Source organism: Adiantum capillus-veneris, chromosome 5, assembly GCF_014529385.1.
Source record: "Adiantum capillus-veneris isolate H3 chromosome 5, ASM1452938v2, whole genome shotgun sequence".
Lineage (NCBI taxonomy): Eukaryota > Viridiplantae > Streptophyta > Polypodiopsida > Polypodiales > Pteridaceae > Adiantum > Adiantum capillus-veneris.
In genome coordinates, this window is record NC_140935.1 from 53,763,091 (window position 1) to 53,781,105 (window position 18,015).

Here is an 18,015-nt window from a genome sequence, read left to right on the forward strand (position 1 = left end):
TATAGAAATAGGGGGGGAAAAATGTCAACTATCTCACACATAATCCTACATATACATGATACTATGCTTACTTAACGCCCCTGTTGTAAGAAGGAAAATGGTTTGCCAGCATAAGCACGTCATGAGGCACTAATCAAGAGATTTATGCAATGTTTTTTTTTTAAAAATGTTCATTAAAATATCTCTAAGAATACAAGCAATGCCTCTGTCGGCTTTGTGATGGCCTTGTTCAAGAATCTATGGGTAAAACTCATGCACAGTTGGAAATTCATCTAAAGGTGTATACATCAATAAATGTCCATTATACACCTCGGTAGCGCATACTTGTTCTGCTATAAGCAACTCCTTTTTAGCTCACACTAGTAGTGTATATAAGCAACAGACTATTAAACCCCTTATTAGACAACTGCAAAAAGAAAAAAGCAAATTCTTAACACAAATTGCAACTCCTTTTTAAGTTCACAGAAGTAGCGTTTCTATGCGACCACTGAATATTGAACCTTACCCTTCCTGCAGGGGAGATAAAGATACATACTTTGCTTACCACTTTGACAGATCAATTTATGACCCTAAAAGAAAAAGTATATTTGGTATGTTAACATCACTATGACTTGCTTTGTCAAGGCTCAGATTTCATACTACTTTGAAACCATTTGGCCCTGCAAGCTTGGATTGCACAAGCGCAACACGCTACTAGCAAAGATATAGGTCTTCAACTCAAAACATCAAGAACTAATTGTCGCCGAGGTGTTGACAGCCCAAAAACTGCTAACTTCAGCAGACTAGTAGGATAAAGAAAGTGTCGTTTAGCGTCGCAAATGCAAGCACTAAAGAACCTTTGAGCCCATCCACCTTTTTCTTCAACCTTTGTCATTTTGCAGCAACCCCAAAACAATGTGAATAGAAGCATGTCAAAAGCTCTGCAACTGGGCTATGCTATGCTTCAAAAGAAAATGCCTTCTGTACAACCATTACCTCGAACATGCATAAACAATTAGCCCATTCCCACCTACACATTAGGACTCCAGTCAAAAGGCTGGTAAACAACCTTGAACTGGTTTCCATCAAGCAACTCCAGCAGGTTCTCAGCCTTGTTTGGCTCTAAGTGATTGACAAGCCATCTCAATATCTCCAGCTCATTCTTCCCAAAATCAACACTAAACCTGCAACCATTTCCAACAAACTCCAGACTGTTAGCCATCTTGGAGGATGTATAGTCTCAATGATAGAAACATGGTTAAGATAGTTGAAAGCCTGCATAGGCTTCTTACCACTTGATGATTTTGCTGAGAGAGACAGTTTTAGACTCCATGTCAATGACCACACCACCATCTAGAAAGAAAGCCCTGACAGCCGCCCTAAGCTCCGCATCAATGTCTCTAGGAGAGTAACACTTGAGAGCCGGACTTGAGCGAGACGCATTTGTTAGCGCAAAATGTATAAGACATTGCGATTCTGGCAATGCTATCTGGCAAGAAGTAAAAATATCAGTAATGCTACCAATATGCAACCGCAACGGAAGAAATATATACTTTATTACAAGAGAAACAAAAAAGCAGCAAAACAACTGCTGTCCTCCAAAGGGATGACACACAAACAACGAGGCATAAACCTTGCTTACACTAAAATCCAGCTCCTAATATTTGACGATAGAGATCAAAGTTACATTACCACAAGTCTGTTATTCTAAGAGGAATGTACAAGGAAATCACCCTTTCTACACCCATAATAAGGATACCCACCCATTGTTAGCGACAGAAGCTCATGTTCTAAGGTAGAAAACCTAATGCATTTGCAACTTGAATTACCTTCGCCACCCAATAGAGTTTTGCTACCCTTAGGATGACTTCTAAAGGCCAAAAATATTAATAGCTTGCCGTTGAGTTCTAAATGTGTTATAATCTGTAAACTTCAACACTCTTCTCCTGAGACTTTTTCCCTATTTTTTACTTTGCTTCCCATTTCCCTCGGTTTCGACCCCCCTCATTCCATACAATCACTGAAAGCTCCCCAAAATTCCAAATTTTAGAATTTTTTTGTTAGCATCTCCGTGCTTGTTCGCCCTTCTCCCTTTCCCACAACTATGAGACATACACCTCGATGGTAGCACGACATATTAGTTAATCTCTCACGAGCCTGACTTAGAGGACACCATTACTTTGTAGTATTCAGGATACATACTGGTAACCGCTTGTCTTTTGGTCCAAAAGGCTTGATGAGTTGATAAGGTGGTCGTTGATTGCCTCGTAACACTCCATTCTGTATTGCTGACAATGAATACGGGTAGCCACCGACCAGGTATTGGAAATCTCCAAATAGCCGTCTCCTATCCAATGGACCGGTTGGATGGCCCAGGATAATTATCGCATGTATCGTCATGATGTTGTAGAGATTGATAAAGAATGCAAGCTTCTCCTCTTGTGAAAGGGTGCTAGGATCAAAGCGATGCAGCAATTCTGTCATTTTGACATACCTGCACATAACATGACAAAGGTCTTTAAGTACAAATAATCATTGTATTCATTATGCTGTAGCTAAGTAAGTCTTGATAAATCAAACCAAAAGAAGGTTCACCTTCTGAACTCTTCGCTCATAGAGATGCTTTGATAGTCAACGCGCTTGCCATCATCTGAAACATACGAATCTATTATGGCAAGGGTGAACTTTCTTAGGCTAACTTCAATCTCTGAGGTAGAAAGTGGCTCCGCATCATTTGTGGTTCCATTGAAGTTAAAACATTTGGTTGATACGACTGGATCATGCTCTAGAAACCGATAAAGATGATTCCCATCTTCAAACAAATTTTCCCTGAGCATGTGCAATGAATATGAAGAATGAACAGAATGTGGTACCCCTCAAAAATGCCAAAGAAATCAGGAACTTGGTACTTACTGCAAGACATGACGAATAAAATGTTTGGCTGCAACTTTCCTTCCAAATTCCACTGCCTGCACAAATCATCTCGTTAGCGACAAATTGTCATTCTAAATAGAGCAGATGTATGCAAACACTGAATGGACAAAAGCATTCCTCAGCTGCTATAGTCTACTTAATGACCAACGTTGACCACAAGAACGTGATTTATCCGGTTGTCAGAAGATAAAATACACCTCTGATACAATTCAAATAGTTGCCAATGACTAATTAATTTATGACTAGTTACAATAAAAACTTTATTATATATGCTGTTTCATGTTCTTCGAATTTTGTCTTTCACTTGGGTCTTTGCAGTATATTGAGGCTTGATTGAGCAGTCCATGTGTCTATTGTGTCATTTCTATCTCTAGTATGTCGGTTGATCCACTGTTTCAATTTCGTATTTTTACAAAATTCGTGCGATCACATTGCACTGCACACTGTCGGGCACTTGAGTGAGACTCTCGAGCATTTTGCTCTCAAGCTTCATGCACAGAGCGCCAGGACAGGTTTTTCTACTACAGCTGTTCTCATATTACACGCCCGGTGGGACCTGAACTGAAGCTCACTAAAGCTGGAGGCATAGCAAGGTCATCCAGTGAGTGGTGTTGGGTTAAACGCCCTAAATGACCTCTTAATGTATATTTTTATACTTTGTCTAGGTTCACATTGAACCTGGACACATTTTTTAAAAGTCACTTATAATAAAGTGGGAAAGCCACAAACTCATTAAGTGAGTTTTCCCTAATCGTGCGAGCCCTCTCTCTTTGTTGTTTTTGATCTTCAGCGCTACTGCTCTCCTGCACTCACGCTTGGTTGCACCCGGCCCAGACCTACACTATTTCACCTCGCGCATCTCCTTGTAGCCTCTTCTTCACACTTTCAAGTGGTATTAGAGCCCTAGGGTCCGAAACAAGCCCTGCGCATGTTGCTGGACAGCAAGCTATATTGCTTTCCTGCAACAATTTCCGCTTCCATCGCGAAGCTCCTTGCTTCCGTGGTCAAGGTCGTCACCAAAACTGCCAAAACAGCCCAAAACAGACTGTTTTTAGGTCAAAACAAGTGATTTACAGGTTATTACAGGTTATGACTGCAATACGCAAGTGTACCAAATTTATGGGATCACATGTATTGAAGTTTTGTGCAAGGATTTTAGTGAAAAGCTGAGTACATGTGATTTAAATCACATATTCAGCTGAAAATTCCAATTTGGACAGTTTCATGTAAAGAAGTTGTGATCTATCGAATGCAAAGTCTTGTGGTTGCTCCTATTTGCTCAAATTTTCAGCCTATTGCATCTCTCTTGTATACACACTTGTGGTTGAGTTAAGATGGCTGCTACCTCTTCCGCATCTGACACTAAAAGTTTGATGGAAATCAAACGGTTCGATGGTCAAGGCTTTGACCTTTGGCAAGAACGCATGCAAGGTATCCTTGTCTTGAAGGATTGTGAAGATGCATTGCAAGAGAATAAGCCGCAAGGTTTGTCTAACTTAGAGTGGGCCAGGTTGAATAAGAAGGCCATGGCCTACATCAAAATGGCTATGAATGATGACATTTTGACAGACATCAAGCGTTTAGACTCTGCTTATGCAATATGGCAAAAGCTAAAGTCCAATTACGAGAACACGCCTGTGAAGTCATGCTTCCCTTAGTGAGTGAACAACATATTTAGGGCAATATCCTTAAAATTTATCTCCTGTAAGAAAGTAACCAGGCAAAGCTAAGTCTGCAAAATTTATTTTCAAGTTTCAAGCATCCAAACAAAAATCACTACATTACATGGAAAAGAACAATATCATCATTCATAGTAATTATTTATACTGCCAGGCATAATCATAGTAGAGACATCATTTTTAAGTCTCAAGCATAGGTAGCAACAAAGCTACAGTCAAAGTGCACCGATTTTATTTAGTATACCAGTCGATCTACTATTCATGCCATAGCTTTAGGTCAACCATACCAGCATATATTGTTTTTAGGATTTCAACAAAGTCAAAGACCATGTTAGCTAGTCGACTAGTTTATGTAGCCATCCAGTACGGTAAGCTTGGTAAAAGAGAGCATGGTTTAATAGAAGCCATACTTGTATAGGACAGGAAGGACCAGATTTTTGCCACAACTTTATAATGAGTAAGGTTTAATTCAGATTCGGTAAGATCTAAAACAGAATGTCTATAATCTAGGACAAGTTACCAAGCTATAGATAAATAACCCAAAAAAGAAGCGAGATTTCTAACGGTTTAGTGACAAGGTCACACACAATATGATATTCATTCATAGTTTCCATAGTAAGCATGCAGAAAGCATTTCAAAATTTTCTTCAACCCAACATGTATGTAATACTCTAGTCGGAAAATAGTACAATCTACATGGCTAAGTTTAGGATTTTGAGACAAAAGTAACAAATCCAAAATGAGGCAATAAGCCGTACTACGCCTCAAAAGATCTATGCTCAATATTTTAATAGACACATTATTATGCATGGAAACAACCATCAAGATATTCCCAATCATGGTCAAGTTCTTTATCAAATTGAGATCTGGCAGCAAAACGTCAAGATGTAGTTCACAAATTTTGTCAAGACAATCAGTCTAAACAATCTTCCCATAACTTTAATCGAAAACAACCTCGTCATATTGAGCGGCAGTATACAAAATTCATACCAACAATTAGATTTCCCATCCAAATATTAGCAAAAAAACAGTCCAGATTACGACAATGCTTGAGGCTTTTAAGAAAATATCAGTTAACCTGTAGATTTGAGGACAACGGATCAATCACCGCCTTATCAATTTTTTTCAGCATGATGAGGACACCAAAGCAAACCAGAAAATGAACGCAAAACAGAGGTTACAGAACCCAATGCTATGTGAGTCATAAAGACTCACCTTCCAGTGTATGTATAGGAGAAGAAGCTACTCCATAGCAGAAGGGGCCACAATCAAGCAGGTACTACAGCCAACGATGTCTGGATTGAAGACCCCCTATATAGGGATTATTTACAGCACTGGATCCAGATGCAAACGGCCAGCGTAGGGCTCCTCCACACAATCTACGCACACTCAGCCTCACATATTCTGTAGACAAGGACGTGCGGCAGTAACCCATAGAGCATCACTCAGCAGAGATATTCTCTCACGTCACAGCAATTTTAAGCATCAAGGGGAAATTTTACCCTAAGGTAACTGAGGATAAAATAACTAATAAGTTAAAAGGCATACCCACCAAAAAAAGGGGGGTTGTGAGCTAAAGATGCTTTTTTGACCAAGTTGGTAGATAGCCAAGTTGTCTAGCCGACTGTCGAGAGGTCGAAAATCCCGGTAGATAAATTTACCAAACATACAACTGTTCACATCAATGGGTGAAAACACCATCTGTACACAACAATATTTCTAAGGCAACTATAATTAGAATGCCATATAAATTAGACACATTAAGAGAGTAGACAATTTGCCAATCACTACAAAGTGAGATAAAGTGAGGGAGTAATTAATTTTGGAAATTTTGAATCAATAAACAATGAGTATAGGTATCAATTTAGTTCTATAAAAGACGGGCAATCTTTTTGAAAGGGTGAGTGCACAAAGATCTTCCTTGAGTCACTTTTTGAGAGTTTTTTCATCCAACATATGCTATGACTCCTAGTGATGATCAGGTTTTAGCAATATCCATTGCACATCTTCAGCAGTCAAAAGAGTCTACTAAGAGGACCACATTGCTCCATTATGAACGACATTTTTTTCCACAGTTAGGAACATCAGTTACTCAGACTAAATGGTGGACATATAAGGATAGAGTGACGCGGGTGACTCTTTGGGGTCGAGAGCATTTTATAAAAAAAATCCGTCTGGCTATGATGACAGAAGCCATGGGCCTAGGGCCACACTACTATTATGTAGAACATTCAATGAAGAAAGGGTTTTCTAAGCGGTTATATCTGCTAGCACAGTTTCTTCCTCCACAAAAGATTTTTTTGTATCGTGGATATGGGCAGACACTACGAGGGTATTTTAATTGCACTCCTTGCACTAAGGAGTATGGTGTTGTCTTGGCAACCCGTATACTAGCCCTGAATGAGCGTCCAAACACCTGCTATTACTCTGATAGTTGTTTGTGCGATGATGTAATGGATGGTTTACTTGATATGTAGGGGAGAAACAAAGAAAAAAAGAGGTTATTTCCTTCTAGAAATCAGGCTTTTCCATCATAAATAAAGTGGTGAAGTAAGAGAAAAAAATACAAGTAGTTCTTCAAAAGCAATAAAGCTGTTTGATGAGGCATACATAATAAGAAAAAGCATACCTAGACAAGTGTGTAATGAGTTTTTGAAGGGTCTATTGCTTTTCCTTTTTGTGAATTCAGAAGATATGAGTTTGAGATTTTCTCTTTTCCAAAAGAAACGAGTATAAAAATTACCCATGAATGGGAGGGTCAGAGTGATCTCAATATTAAGGAAGTGTGTCTTGGAGATGACCCATTTGTCAAGACATACTACTCTATCTAAGAATGTCGGTTCAATGACGTTAAGACATGGTGGATAAATATCTTTGAGTGTTTCAAAGAACAATGGATTGTTAAGGCTACACAAGTCATCCATAAACCTAAATGAATGACAGAAGTGTGAGAGTGACGAAGTATTGGCTGGGTTACTAAACATTTTTAAGAGCCATTGGTATTCGAAGTGACAAAGATAGAGATTACACATAATCGAAGAGCACGAAAAACCCATTGGGATCCTTAAGATCTGCTTGTAGAGGTAGCACCCACTTGGATGCAACTGTTGTTAAAGAGCCAAGAGAAAAATTTATATAAATATTCTTCTTTGAAGATCAAAGGTGAGGATTTATTAGAACTTTTTTAACCAACCTACATGCCTTTTTGTTGAGATACATGTATATCCTAATCTCGCTCTGTGAGCAAAGGCCAACTTAATAAGAGTAGAAAGTGTATTAAGCAGACCATCGGGTCCTCTTAGAGGAATATTCTCATAACATTGTGTTATGTCTACGGTAAAAATCGAAAAAATGTTTTTTGGGAGGTTAATAGTAAACTCCGCAGCATTTTTTATGATCCAAAACGAGCAACAATCTATATTTCTGAATAGTTTAAGATCATTACACTTGATGGCGCAAATTGCTTCTAATTCAAGCAGAATATAATTTAAGCAGCAGGTGATGTCATTCGTAATCAAGGAAAAAGTGCTATTGGAAGCGTCAGAAATCCATCTAAATTTATGTTTATGATTTTTATACGTTGGGAAGAGTACATGAATTTTCAGAGAGTTAGGACCCTAATTCTGGAAGCTCATTATTTAAAAGTGTAGCAGTACAACTCAGAGAGGTATCAATTTTTACAAAATCCAAGCCATTGAGTCTGGAAAATGCAGACTCAAATGCTAACTTTTTACATATCAAGGAAGCATTATTCGATGCTCTATCAAGGCCTATAATAAACCATTTCTCTTTAGCATCAGAAATGGACTTCTTAATGTTAGGCGTAAGCCAGGTAGTATCATTACTTAGCCATACTTGCGGCATAAGACTGATCCTTGTCCAAAAAAGTTCTGTGAGAGTTGAGATCAGTCGAATGTAAGTATCCGACTCCAGTTGGAGTTTTAAGGCCAAGTCGGCCACGCATTCAAGTAGAGCCACTAAGGCAAGCTGAGGATTAAGTGGAAAAGGAGGAATATGATTCAAGCCTTTACTCAAGAGGTTCCTAACCGAAGTATCCGGTATAATTTCAACATTAGATGTACATACATGTGAGCCAAAATAAGTGAAAGTCTTACAAAACTTCGGAAATAGGTGACAAGAACAGATTGGAATCTCATCAATATGGAGGAACTTATTTGAATAAAATAGATTCTTGATAGGTGGCAAGTATTTCCAACCGAACATCACATCCTTTAGTAAAATATTAGATCTAAAAACATGACTAAAGCATTTTGTAAAGATAGCTTGGGGAGTAAAGAAATCCAAAATCTTGTTGGTAAACAAGCAATGTACAAAAATTATATTACACGCTTCATTTTCCAGAGGTAGGTAAAGTCTGCCACAGGCGTTCCTCAGTACCTGCACATTATATATCCAAAATATTTATGATTGGTAGGTTTCTACCACGGCTTCTAACATAACTTCTACCTCTCCCTCCCCCAATAACAGAATCACTCGAGGAGGGAGTCAAGAAAGAGGTGTAAGACGTAGACGGAGAGACAAGAGTGTTGGGGCGTTTTGAGACTTGAGATTCTTCATCATCAATGTTAGGTTTGATTTTCCCAACCATGATTTTGATTCCTTTATATCCTCCATAGGTGGTTAGTAGTGTGCCGCACTCATCAGAACCAAGTTCCCAGAGGGTGTCACACATAATTGATTTATACTGAATAAAGGCGATTTGAGCCAAGACCAGCTCTTTAGCTTGGCCACCAAGCCATGAGTAAAAGAGGGAGAAATGAAATTCTTTTGCTTTGTCGGGAAAGATACTCGGCAGATTGTTGAGGGCATACCAAATGGCATGGTCAAACCAAATGATGCTCGACTCGCAAGCAGCTCATATTAAACTGATCATTTAATGTGGGGAGGTACCAGGGGAGAAAAATCTAGAATATTGGTTAAGCTAGTGATAGCCGTTTTTCGGCTCTCCATAATTGCCATAGTAAGTCACTCCACCCTACCAAATTCACCCAAATGCTATGGTTACCCTCACCCTTTCACTGTATATAGGTGTGTGTGAGTTAGGGGACTTTTCCCATATCTCCTTAATTACTGAAATAAAAAACCCTCAATTAGCTAGTCATTGGGCTAGTTGAGCCAAAAAAAATATAAGTATATTATGGCCCATGCGTATGTAAATATTTCTTTGTATATAGGGCCTAAATAAAAGATTTTTTTCATAATTATTTTGGTATTTATTTAAATATTTCTACCTAGGTGTGTGTTATTTATGCTCTGTACATTGCCTCACCATTACCACAATTTTTCTTACCATTTTTCATACTCTTTATTCCATATAGAAATAATTTCATGTAAGCTTCTCTTATATTTGGTGTAACTCCACCCCAACAAAAATCCAAAAAAGCTAGTTTTATTTATGTGTATATTTTTTCACTATTGTGATTTTTCCCTTCCTACATCTATTTTGTTTTTTTTCTAAAAAATTAGAACACCAAAAATATTTATCTTTTTATGGTAGCCTCATAATGAGAGAGATTTCTTTTGACCCCTTTATATTTTTTCCACTTATATTATTTATATTTGACATGTACATATTTTTTAGACCCCTCAATATTTGATTTTTTTAGTTGTACTATTCACTTATATCATGATCTCAACAATATCTTCAATTATAGACCTACCAAATAAGGTCAAGGGTAGGTGGCATGCATACATGCACTATGGAGGGCTCACTCTTGGAGGTATTCAAAAGAATCATCCAAAGAAAGACCCCACAAGGACCTTGTGCAGTGGAAAAAAACGGTCGGTTTTGCTGAATTTTTAAAGTTCACTTGCTCTCCGAATTTGAAAAGGTGATACAAGCAAAAGTTGTAGCTCGTGGGCTGAACTTTTGCCTCAAATTTTTATATATTTTTTTGAGCTACGAGCTGTGATCTATGATTTTATTAGTGGACCCCAGTTTTCCCATGCTATGCAGCCACACTCTCTCTTCCACTTTATCATTTTCCTCTTTCACACACACTTCTCCACTCATCATCCCCACCTCTCTCACCACTCCTCTCTGCACCCTACTCACCTTCTCCTCAACCTTGAAGAATAAGAGAAACCATCGTGAACTCATACCTCCCACACACAATTCCATTCCAAAATTGACCACCTAGTCTCATTTTTCCTCCTCCAAATTACCCATATCTATCAAAAAAACCACAAAATTCAGCCTCTTCTCTTAAAAGACAGCATCATGGTGGTTGATTACTCAGCTTCAATTACCTTGTCTCTCAAGGAAGGTCAAGAGTGGAGAAAAAATGTACCGTCAAAGCTAGTGGACCGTCAACAAGCATCAAAATTGGCCCTACTCAAGACACTTGGAGCATCAACCTTGTAAGAAATCCACCTTTTCTTAACTCTTAAGAGTTTTTCTTCCTTATTTGTATCCTACATGGATACTCCCATTGTAAATATCCAATTCCATTTGTAAATTAATACTAACTCTACTAACACTAACCCACTATGAAAAGTCCTATCACCTCCATTTCTCTCCTCTCTCTTTCCCCACCAACTTCTTGATAATTCCAAGCAAAAGAAATTAGATAAATTGCCGAAAATCTAACCCAACCATGGTTAGAGGAGTAACCCTAGCCTTCAAAATTGCTATAAAAGGAGGGTGTAGCTAGCACAAAAGGGGGGAGCCATAAGCAAAAGCACTATGCTATAGCTTGAGAAGCCAAGCTCAACCTCTCTAGAAGGAGCTCTTGGGGGGAAGCTCATTGTCTTATGCATGTGCATGTGTTGTAATAGGGGATTAGCAAGGGAACTCTATGCCATTGTAAGAGAGAGAGAGTGATAATTCAATTGAGAGTAGGAAATCTATCATTTCTCCTACTAGTGTAAGCCCAACATTTGCTGAATCAAGGAGGGTGGATTTGGACTAAGGTTGGATACTTTGTCTCCCTTCCAACGTGAAGTAATGGACAACAATGATGCATAAGTGTCTTGGTGTTTTTTGTTAAGTTCTTGATAGCTTGTCTCTGGTGTTGTCATCAATCTAGCCATAAATCCCACATACTGTAAGAGGGCGACAGGGTGGAGAGGACTCCCCTGGCCTTAAGACAATGATTGGGGTGGCTTTTCTTGTGATGTGTTGTGGTGAAATTTACGCAAGCTATGTTGAACAAATACTAATCTCACTTTGATTTGTCATGACAGATTTGTAAGAAGGTATTAATGCAACAAGCACCCCCTCTCCCTTTCTCTCTCTTTCTTAAATATATAGTTGTGTTTGCTTGATCATTGCCGATACATTTCAAAGCAGCCCGAGCACTCTCTCTCTCTCTCTCTCTCTCTCTCTCTCTCTCTCTCTCTCTCTCTCTCTCTCTCTCTCTCTCTCTCTCTCTCTCTCGCTCGCTCTCTCGTGTTTTAGTGTGTGAGAGTGTTCCATTGGGTTAGGGTTAGTGTAAATTCCTTGCTTGTTTGTGGGTTGCTCTAACGATTCTCCTCTTTTGCGTCCTAGTTCGCTCTTAAACTAGGTGGTGCCCCTTGTGTAGTTGGGATTTGGCTGGGGGTTTGTTGTTTTGGTTTGTGTTGTGTTGTGCCCCAGCCCCATTGAGCAGCACGAGCGCCTTGAAGGGTGTCTAGAGGTTGCTCTTCTTGTTGCCGGCCCCGGACCGCCTCAAATTGGTGCCCCCACTGAGGACGGCTTGTGTATTTTTGTGTAGAATCAACCTTTAGCATAGTCAAGTAGTTTGCATGAATCACGAGAATTTGTATGATCCCTTCATTCCCATTGCAAGGCAAAAGGTACACATAATTGTTAGTACTAAGTTGCAATTTCAACGTGTCATTCGTAGAATTTTAGGTCCTCTTAGGTTGGCCGAGATAAACGCTTCAGTAAATCCTTTTATTTTGCCTCTCATTAGGTACGACCTTAGTTTGGACGTCTATATTTTTGTTTTGTTTTAAGCATTGGGTCATGCATAGACCATGGATAATGGCCCAGGAATAGAGGTTTTCCCCTTCCATTTCACTCCACACATTAGAATAAACATTGCAATTAGTAGGAAAATCCATTTTCAACAACGTATGGTGTTCATGTTTGGTGCCCAAAGAGTAGGAGAAATTCTCGCATCACCAAACCCTGTCATCCTACCTCTTATTGATTATCATAGGTCGTTTGATGTGAATATCTTTATTTTTTTGTAGAATAGATTGCAAGCTAGAAAACATTATTGTGTAAATCTTTTTAAGAAAGAAAAACAAAAACGGGTGTCACTTTGAAATCAATTCAATGGAAAGCCAACGCCAAATGTCTGGGTATCCTCTTTTCTTTGGAGAGCCTGGAGAGGATGCAGAATCATTTTTAGTGAATTTCAAGATGTCTTGCCGTATCAAGTGGATAATAACCGATCAAGAACGTGTAGAAATATTTGAGGTGGTCCTTAGGAAAGATGCTAGCACTTGGTTTGACTCTTTGCTTGAGGAAGTTAAGGGGAATTACACAGAAGTTTTGAATCGTTTCAAGAAATACTTCTTTGATCCCCAAAACACTCAAAAATTATGGCAAGACATTGTTTCTCATAAGCAAAAAGACTTATATGACTACTACTTGTACAAGCAAGAGTTTCTACGTCTTTGGGCTCTATGGATACGAAATGTTGCTAACCCTGGTGATGGTGCAGAATTTCTAAAGAAGGAGAGGTTCATAGCCGGACTCTTTCCTGACCTTAAGGTAAAAGTTGAGGTGGGTGCACCTGCTACCTTTGATGCAGCTGAAACTAGGGCTGCTGAGAAATATAGGAAACTCAAGTGCTTAAGGGGAGAGGTTCCAATAGAAGGTCTTAGACCCAAAGGTAAGTCACAAGCATCAACATTGAGGGAGCTTCCTGAGGTAACGGCGGAAGTAATTGAGAAGTTAAACGAATCTTTAAGCAGCCTGTCAATTCACCTTGCACAAGCTGTAGGTCCAAAGGGACAAGTAAAGAAGTCTGAAGAGCGAGATCCACGACCTAGGAGAGTCTTGCAATGTTGGAATTGCGGAGAGTTTGGACATGGGATGTATAATTTTCCTTGGCCCCGTGGGGAGCCAGGGAGACCTAACTTGAATTACCCAGTGATGAATGCAGGTGAAGGAACTGGTCAACAACCAAGGCTTCTACAAAGACCAAATGGACCAAGACCACCTCCACAAGGGGTAGAAGGAGTTCCACCTTTGCCAGATCCAAATGTGCATGTGGTAGAGGTGACAAACTCAAATGAGGTTGACATGGAAGCAAATGGCATTAAGCGTGGCCGAGGAAAAGGTAAAGAGAAAGAGGGTGTCCCATCACAGAGTGACCATGGACAAGGCAAGAAGGCAAAGGAGACCAAGGAAGCTAAGAGGACTCGACGTCGTATCAATCTCCAAGACTTCCCTCTTGGACATGGTATGGCTCCATACAACCTGTTGGAAGACATGCGAGGTCAGGGTCCTGATATCTCATGGCCTCAGTTTCTTGCATTATGCCCACAAGTTAGGAGGGATTTAACAAAGGCAGTTAGCACTAGGAGAAAGGTAAAAGAGAGTTTTCCTATTGTAAAAATTGCACATGCTGAAATGAACGAGGATATTACACCTGTGCTAGATTGTTACATAAAAGGAAGATTGGTTAGGAAAGGTCTAGTGGATGGGGGTGCACAAAATTGCATCATGACAGAAGGGCTCATGCAAAGACTAGTCATGCACATCTATGAGACACCTGAAATCAAAGTGAAAATGGCAAACAATAGCAAGGCTAGGTGCGTAGGCATTTGTAAAAAAAATTTTGTGGAGGCCTTTGGCATTAAGAAGGCAGTGGATTTCTATGTCATGTCTACCAAGGGAAATGGTTACCCATTTATCCTAGGAAGACCATGGCTAATGAAAATGCGAGCTTTGCAGGATTGGGAGAGTGGGAAATTAATTTGCAGGAATGACAATCATAAGAAGGTTGTCTTTGACATGAAGGAGCAACGCCAAGAGGAGCTCCATGAAGAATCATCTCAAAGTGAGACGGAAGAAGGTTGGACCGATAACACTTCAGAAGAAGAAAGTAGCGGCAGCATTACTGAAGAGGAGTCTTCCATCGAAGTCATGGGGGTAAGGTTTAAGCCAACCAACCAAGAGACCTCTTGTCAGGGCTTGGAGGAGGTAGGTCCTCAAGAGAACGAAGGTGTTCAAGATGAAGGGATGCTGGAAGGTATGCTATCAACAACACTTACAAAGGATGAAAGAGAGGAGTTCAAATGTGTGCTAAGGAAGTTTCCTAGGCTTTTTGCTAAAGACTACACCGACGTGCGTGGGGTAGATGTTGTTCAACACAAGATTAAGTTACAGCCTGAGGCCACACCTAAAGCTCAGAAGCTACGAAGGCTAGGAGTTATAAAGGAACAGGCTCTACTCAAGGAGGTAAGAAAGCTTCTAGCAGCAGGTTTCATTTATCCAGTGGAGAATTCAGAGTGGGTCTCTCCTGTTGTTGTCACTCCTAAGAAAAATGGCAAGTGGAGGGTGTGTGTGGATTACCGTCCCCTCAATGAGGCAACAAAGAGAGATCACTTTCCCCTCCCATTCCAGGATGAGATACTAAATGAGGTAGCTGGTCATGAGAAGTACACTGTGTGATGGTTACTCAGGTTACTTTCAAATAGGGATTGCATTGGAGGATCAATTGAAAACAACCTTTATCACTCCTTGGGGTTGTTATGCTTTTAGAGTCATGCCATTTGGTCTGACAAATGCTCCTGCAACATTCCAACGTTTCATGAATATGGTGTTTCAAGCATTCTTTGGAAAGTCAATTAGGGTGTTCATTGATGATTTCTGTATTTATAGCTCAAAATCATTGCATCTACAAAGGGTAGAGGAAGGTTTAAAGAAGCTCTACGACATGGGAGGTCAACTCAACCCCGACAAGTGCCATATAGGTGAGGATGAAGTAATCTTGCTTGGTCACAAGGTTTCCTATTGTGCGCTCCTTGCCGCACTGTCGAAGCAAGGGACTTGCCAATACACCGTGTGCGAGCCACAAACGGCTCCAAGCACACAACAAGCCTAAACTAGCAAGCTCAAGAGAGCAAATGGTGTGTCACTCACCGCTCTACGCTCGCCTTCGTGGTGGATTCCTCGCCGCGATGAAGAAGAAGCTGCAGTCGTGCCGCGCTCAACCGCTTCACCGCCGTCGTGCCTTCGTAATGCTCGATCGCACACACACTCTCCCTCTCTCTCTCTCTCTCTCACATACACACACACACAAGGAGGTGAAGAAGAAGAAGATGGAGATGGAGATGGAGCAAGAGCACTCTTCTATTGCACAAATGAGAGAATGAGTAAAAATTAGGTTTAGTTGGCTTTTATAGGAGCTCACCCCATTCACACTTGGGCGCCCATGCTTAGCCAACTAATCCCTTGAATGTCCCAGTTAGAGTGCGCCTCTCATCGGCGATCACTCTTACCCTGTTCCTATTGGTCCGACAAGCCCGGTACCTGACTCTAAATAATACAACGTTTATAGATCATAGGGTGTTCGTGTGTTGTGAGGGTTAACATGCCCCCCTTCCTGATGTAGATTCCGTCCTCGGAAGCTATTGAGTTGAAGCTGGGTCGTCGAGGTGGAAGAGCATTTGAGATGAATGTCCTTAGCCTTCTTCAGTCACTGCAAAATCAAACGACACTGGCACAGTAATTGCATTCTCATAAGTGATTAAAAAGCATGTGAAGTTTTAGGTAGACACATTGATTGGTAAAAGAATTTCAAACAATTTGTTAGCAATGAACATTAAATTGCAATGTAATCAAATGCATAAACAGATGTAAAGGTAGAAAATTAAACAAGTATGGGGTCGCTAATTTGACGGTCGAAAGGCACTAGAGATCGAATATTAATACCATGGGTAAACTTCTTAATTTTCAGTGGTCAATTAAGTTGTTTAATCGCGAGAGCCAAGTATTCATGTTCGAGGGCTGACTAGAGGCTATATCTAGAAGACCTTGTAGTTAAGCTACCATAAAAGGAATTTCTCATGAAATCATCGCCTGACTGATTACTTTTTCGTTGAACCCCCAAAGTCTTTTCACATTGATTCAATTATGATGTGTGTGCTTATTTTGTATGCCTTGGGTTTTTTGCTTTTCAAGGAAAAGCGCCCACACTGGGAACCTCTAGGGCTCTAGTACCATAGGCGATACATGTGAGTGAAGTACCAATTTAAGCAGGGATTTCTCTTCCAGCTTAAAATTTTACATTGTGGCACTTTGATATTTTGTTTGTTCATTTTCAGCATTTAAATTTTGTAACTTTGGGGGGTCATAAAACATTGTTACCCTCTCCAGGCTCATCACATTAGTAAACTCCCTTTATAATACTTAAGCTAAAGGTCAATAGGGTTAAGCCCACTAGAAAGCCCTAGTACATTTCATACAATGCTGCCTAAATCGGATTAAGAACCTAAGTAACCATTGCTTATTAGGAAGGCATTCCCCATGGTATTAAGAGAAGATTTCTAATACCTAGCTTGGTCAAACTAGCTTAGTCGGACTGCTTGATTTTTACACCTAAACAAGTGATTATGACAAAACATTACATTGAATTAAATGTTTGATACTAAGCCAATGCGCTGAATATTATGCTACCAATCACAATTAAAGCAGACAAACATGGATGCAAAAAGATAAGGGCAATGCTAATGGACAAGAAACACCTGTTTGTGTTGATGGTCGCGCTTGATTTGAAGTGTGAACGAGAGAAAGGTTCCATGAAGGTCCAAATCCTATCAATAGCAACACACTCCTGTACACACTAGGAAACAAAAGGAATACCTCCAGGAGGCACATTAGTGGGAAAAGAGATCTTTGCTAATCACTCAACTCTAAAACAGAAACACTCCTATCGTACTAATCTTACCTACCCTCCATCACTCAAGTGATGAGGATCAAAGGTGTTTTATGGCATAGGTTTCTGTTTCACTGTACCAGATGTGACATGTGTAGGTCTGAGTCAATGTTTTGACTTTTAATGTGCATAATCGTTTGCTAATTGCTCTTGCTCTTTTTTTTTTGTTTTTGTGAGTATAAAGCTTTATATGTACATTCCCTAAGATTGGTGATTGAGAGGTCAGGGAAAAAGGTTGAGAGGGAAGCAAGTGAATGATGACTGTCCACAAACACTCCCCCCTTCCTTGGGTAGATCATACCATTTGAAATGAGCTTGTCACCCTTTGAAACCAATTGTTCCAGTTGGTAATAGGTGAGGATTTTTGCAAGTAGTTTTCTATTACCCTAGGTGCCTCGTCAAGCTGCAAGGGTGGTAAGGTACTCTCCCAGGATCGAACTTGAAATGGTTCATCAGGTGATTCTTGAACACTGGGAGGTGTGGATTCTTTTGTAGCTTCATGGAGGTCCACTACTATAGATGGA

At 40.0% G+C, this 18,015-nt stretch overlaps 1 protein-coding gene across 1 annotated transcript; it reads right to left on the minus strand.

The window, feature by feature from the left end:
* Positions 1-561: 561 nt before the first annotated feature.
* LOC147457332 (uncharacterized) lies at positions 562-3,894 on the minus strand. The gene is made up of 6 exons (XM_086513304.1): positions 3,835-3,894; positions 2,893-2,948; positions 2,575-2,808; positions 2,182-2,473; positions 1,272-1,468; positions 562-1,163 (listed from the first exon to the last, which is right to left on the minus strand). Exons 1-6 carry the CDS (start codon positions 3,892-3,894, stop codon positions 1,010-1,012), a joined length of 993 nt encoding a protein of 330 aa, XP_086369430.1. The 3' UTR covers positions 562-1,009.
* Between the last annotated feature and the right edge of the window lie 14,121 nt (positions 3,895-18,015).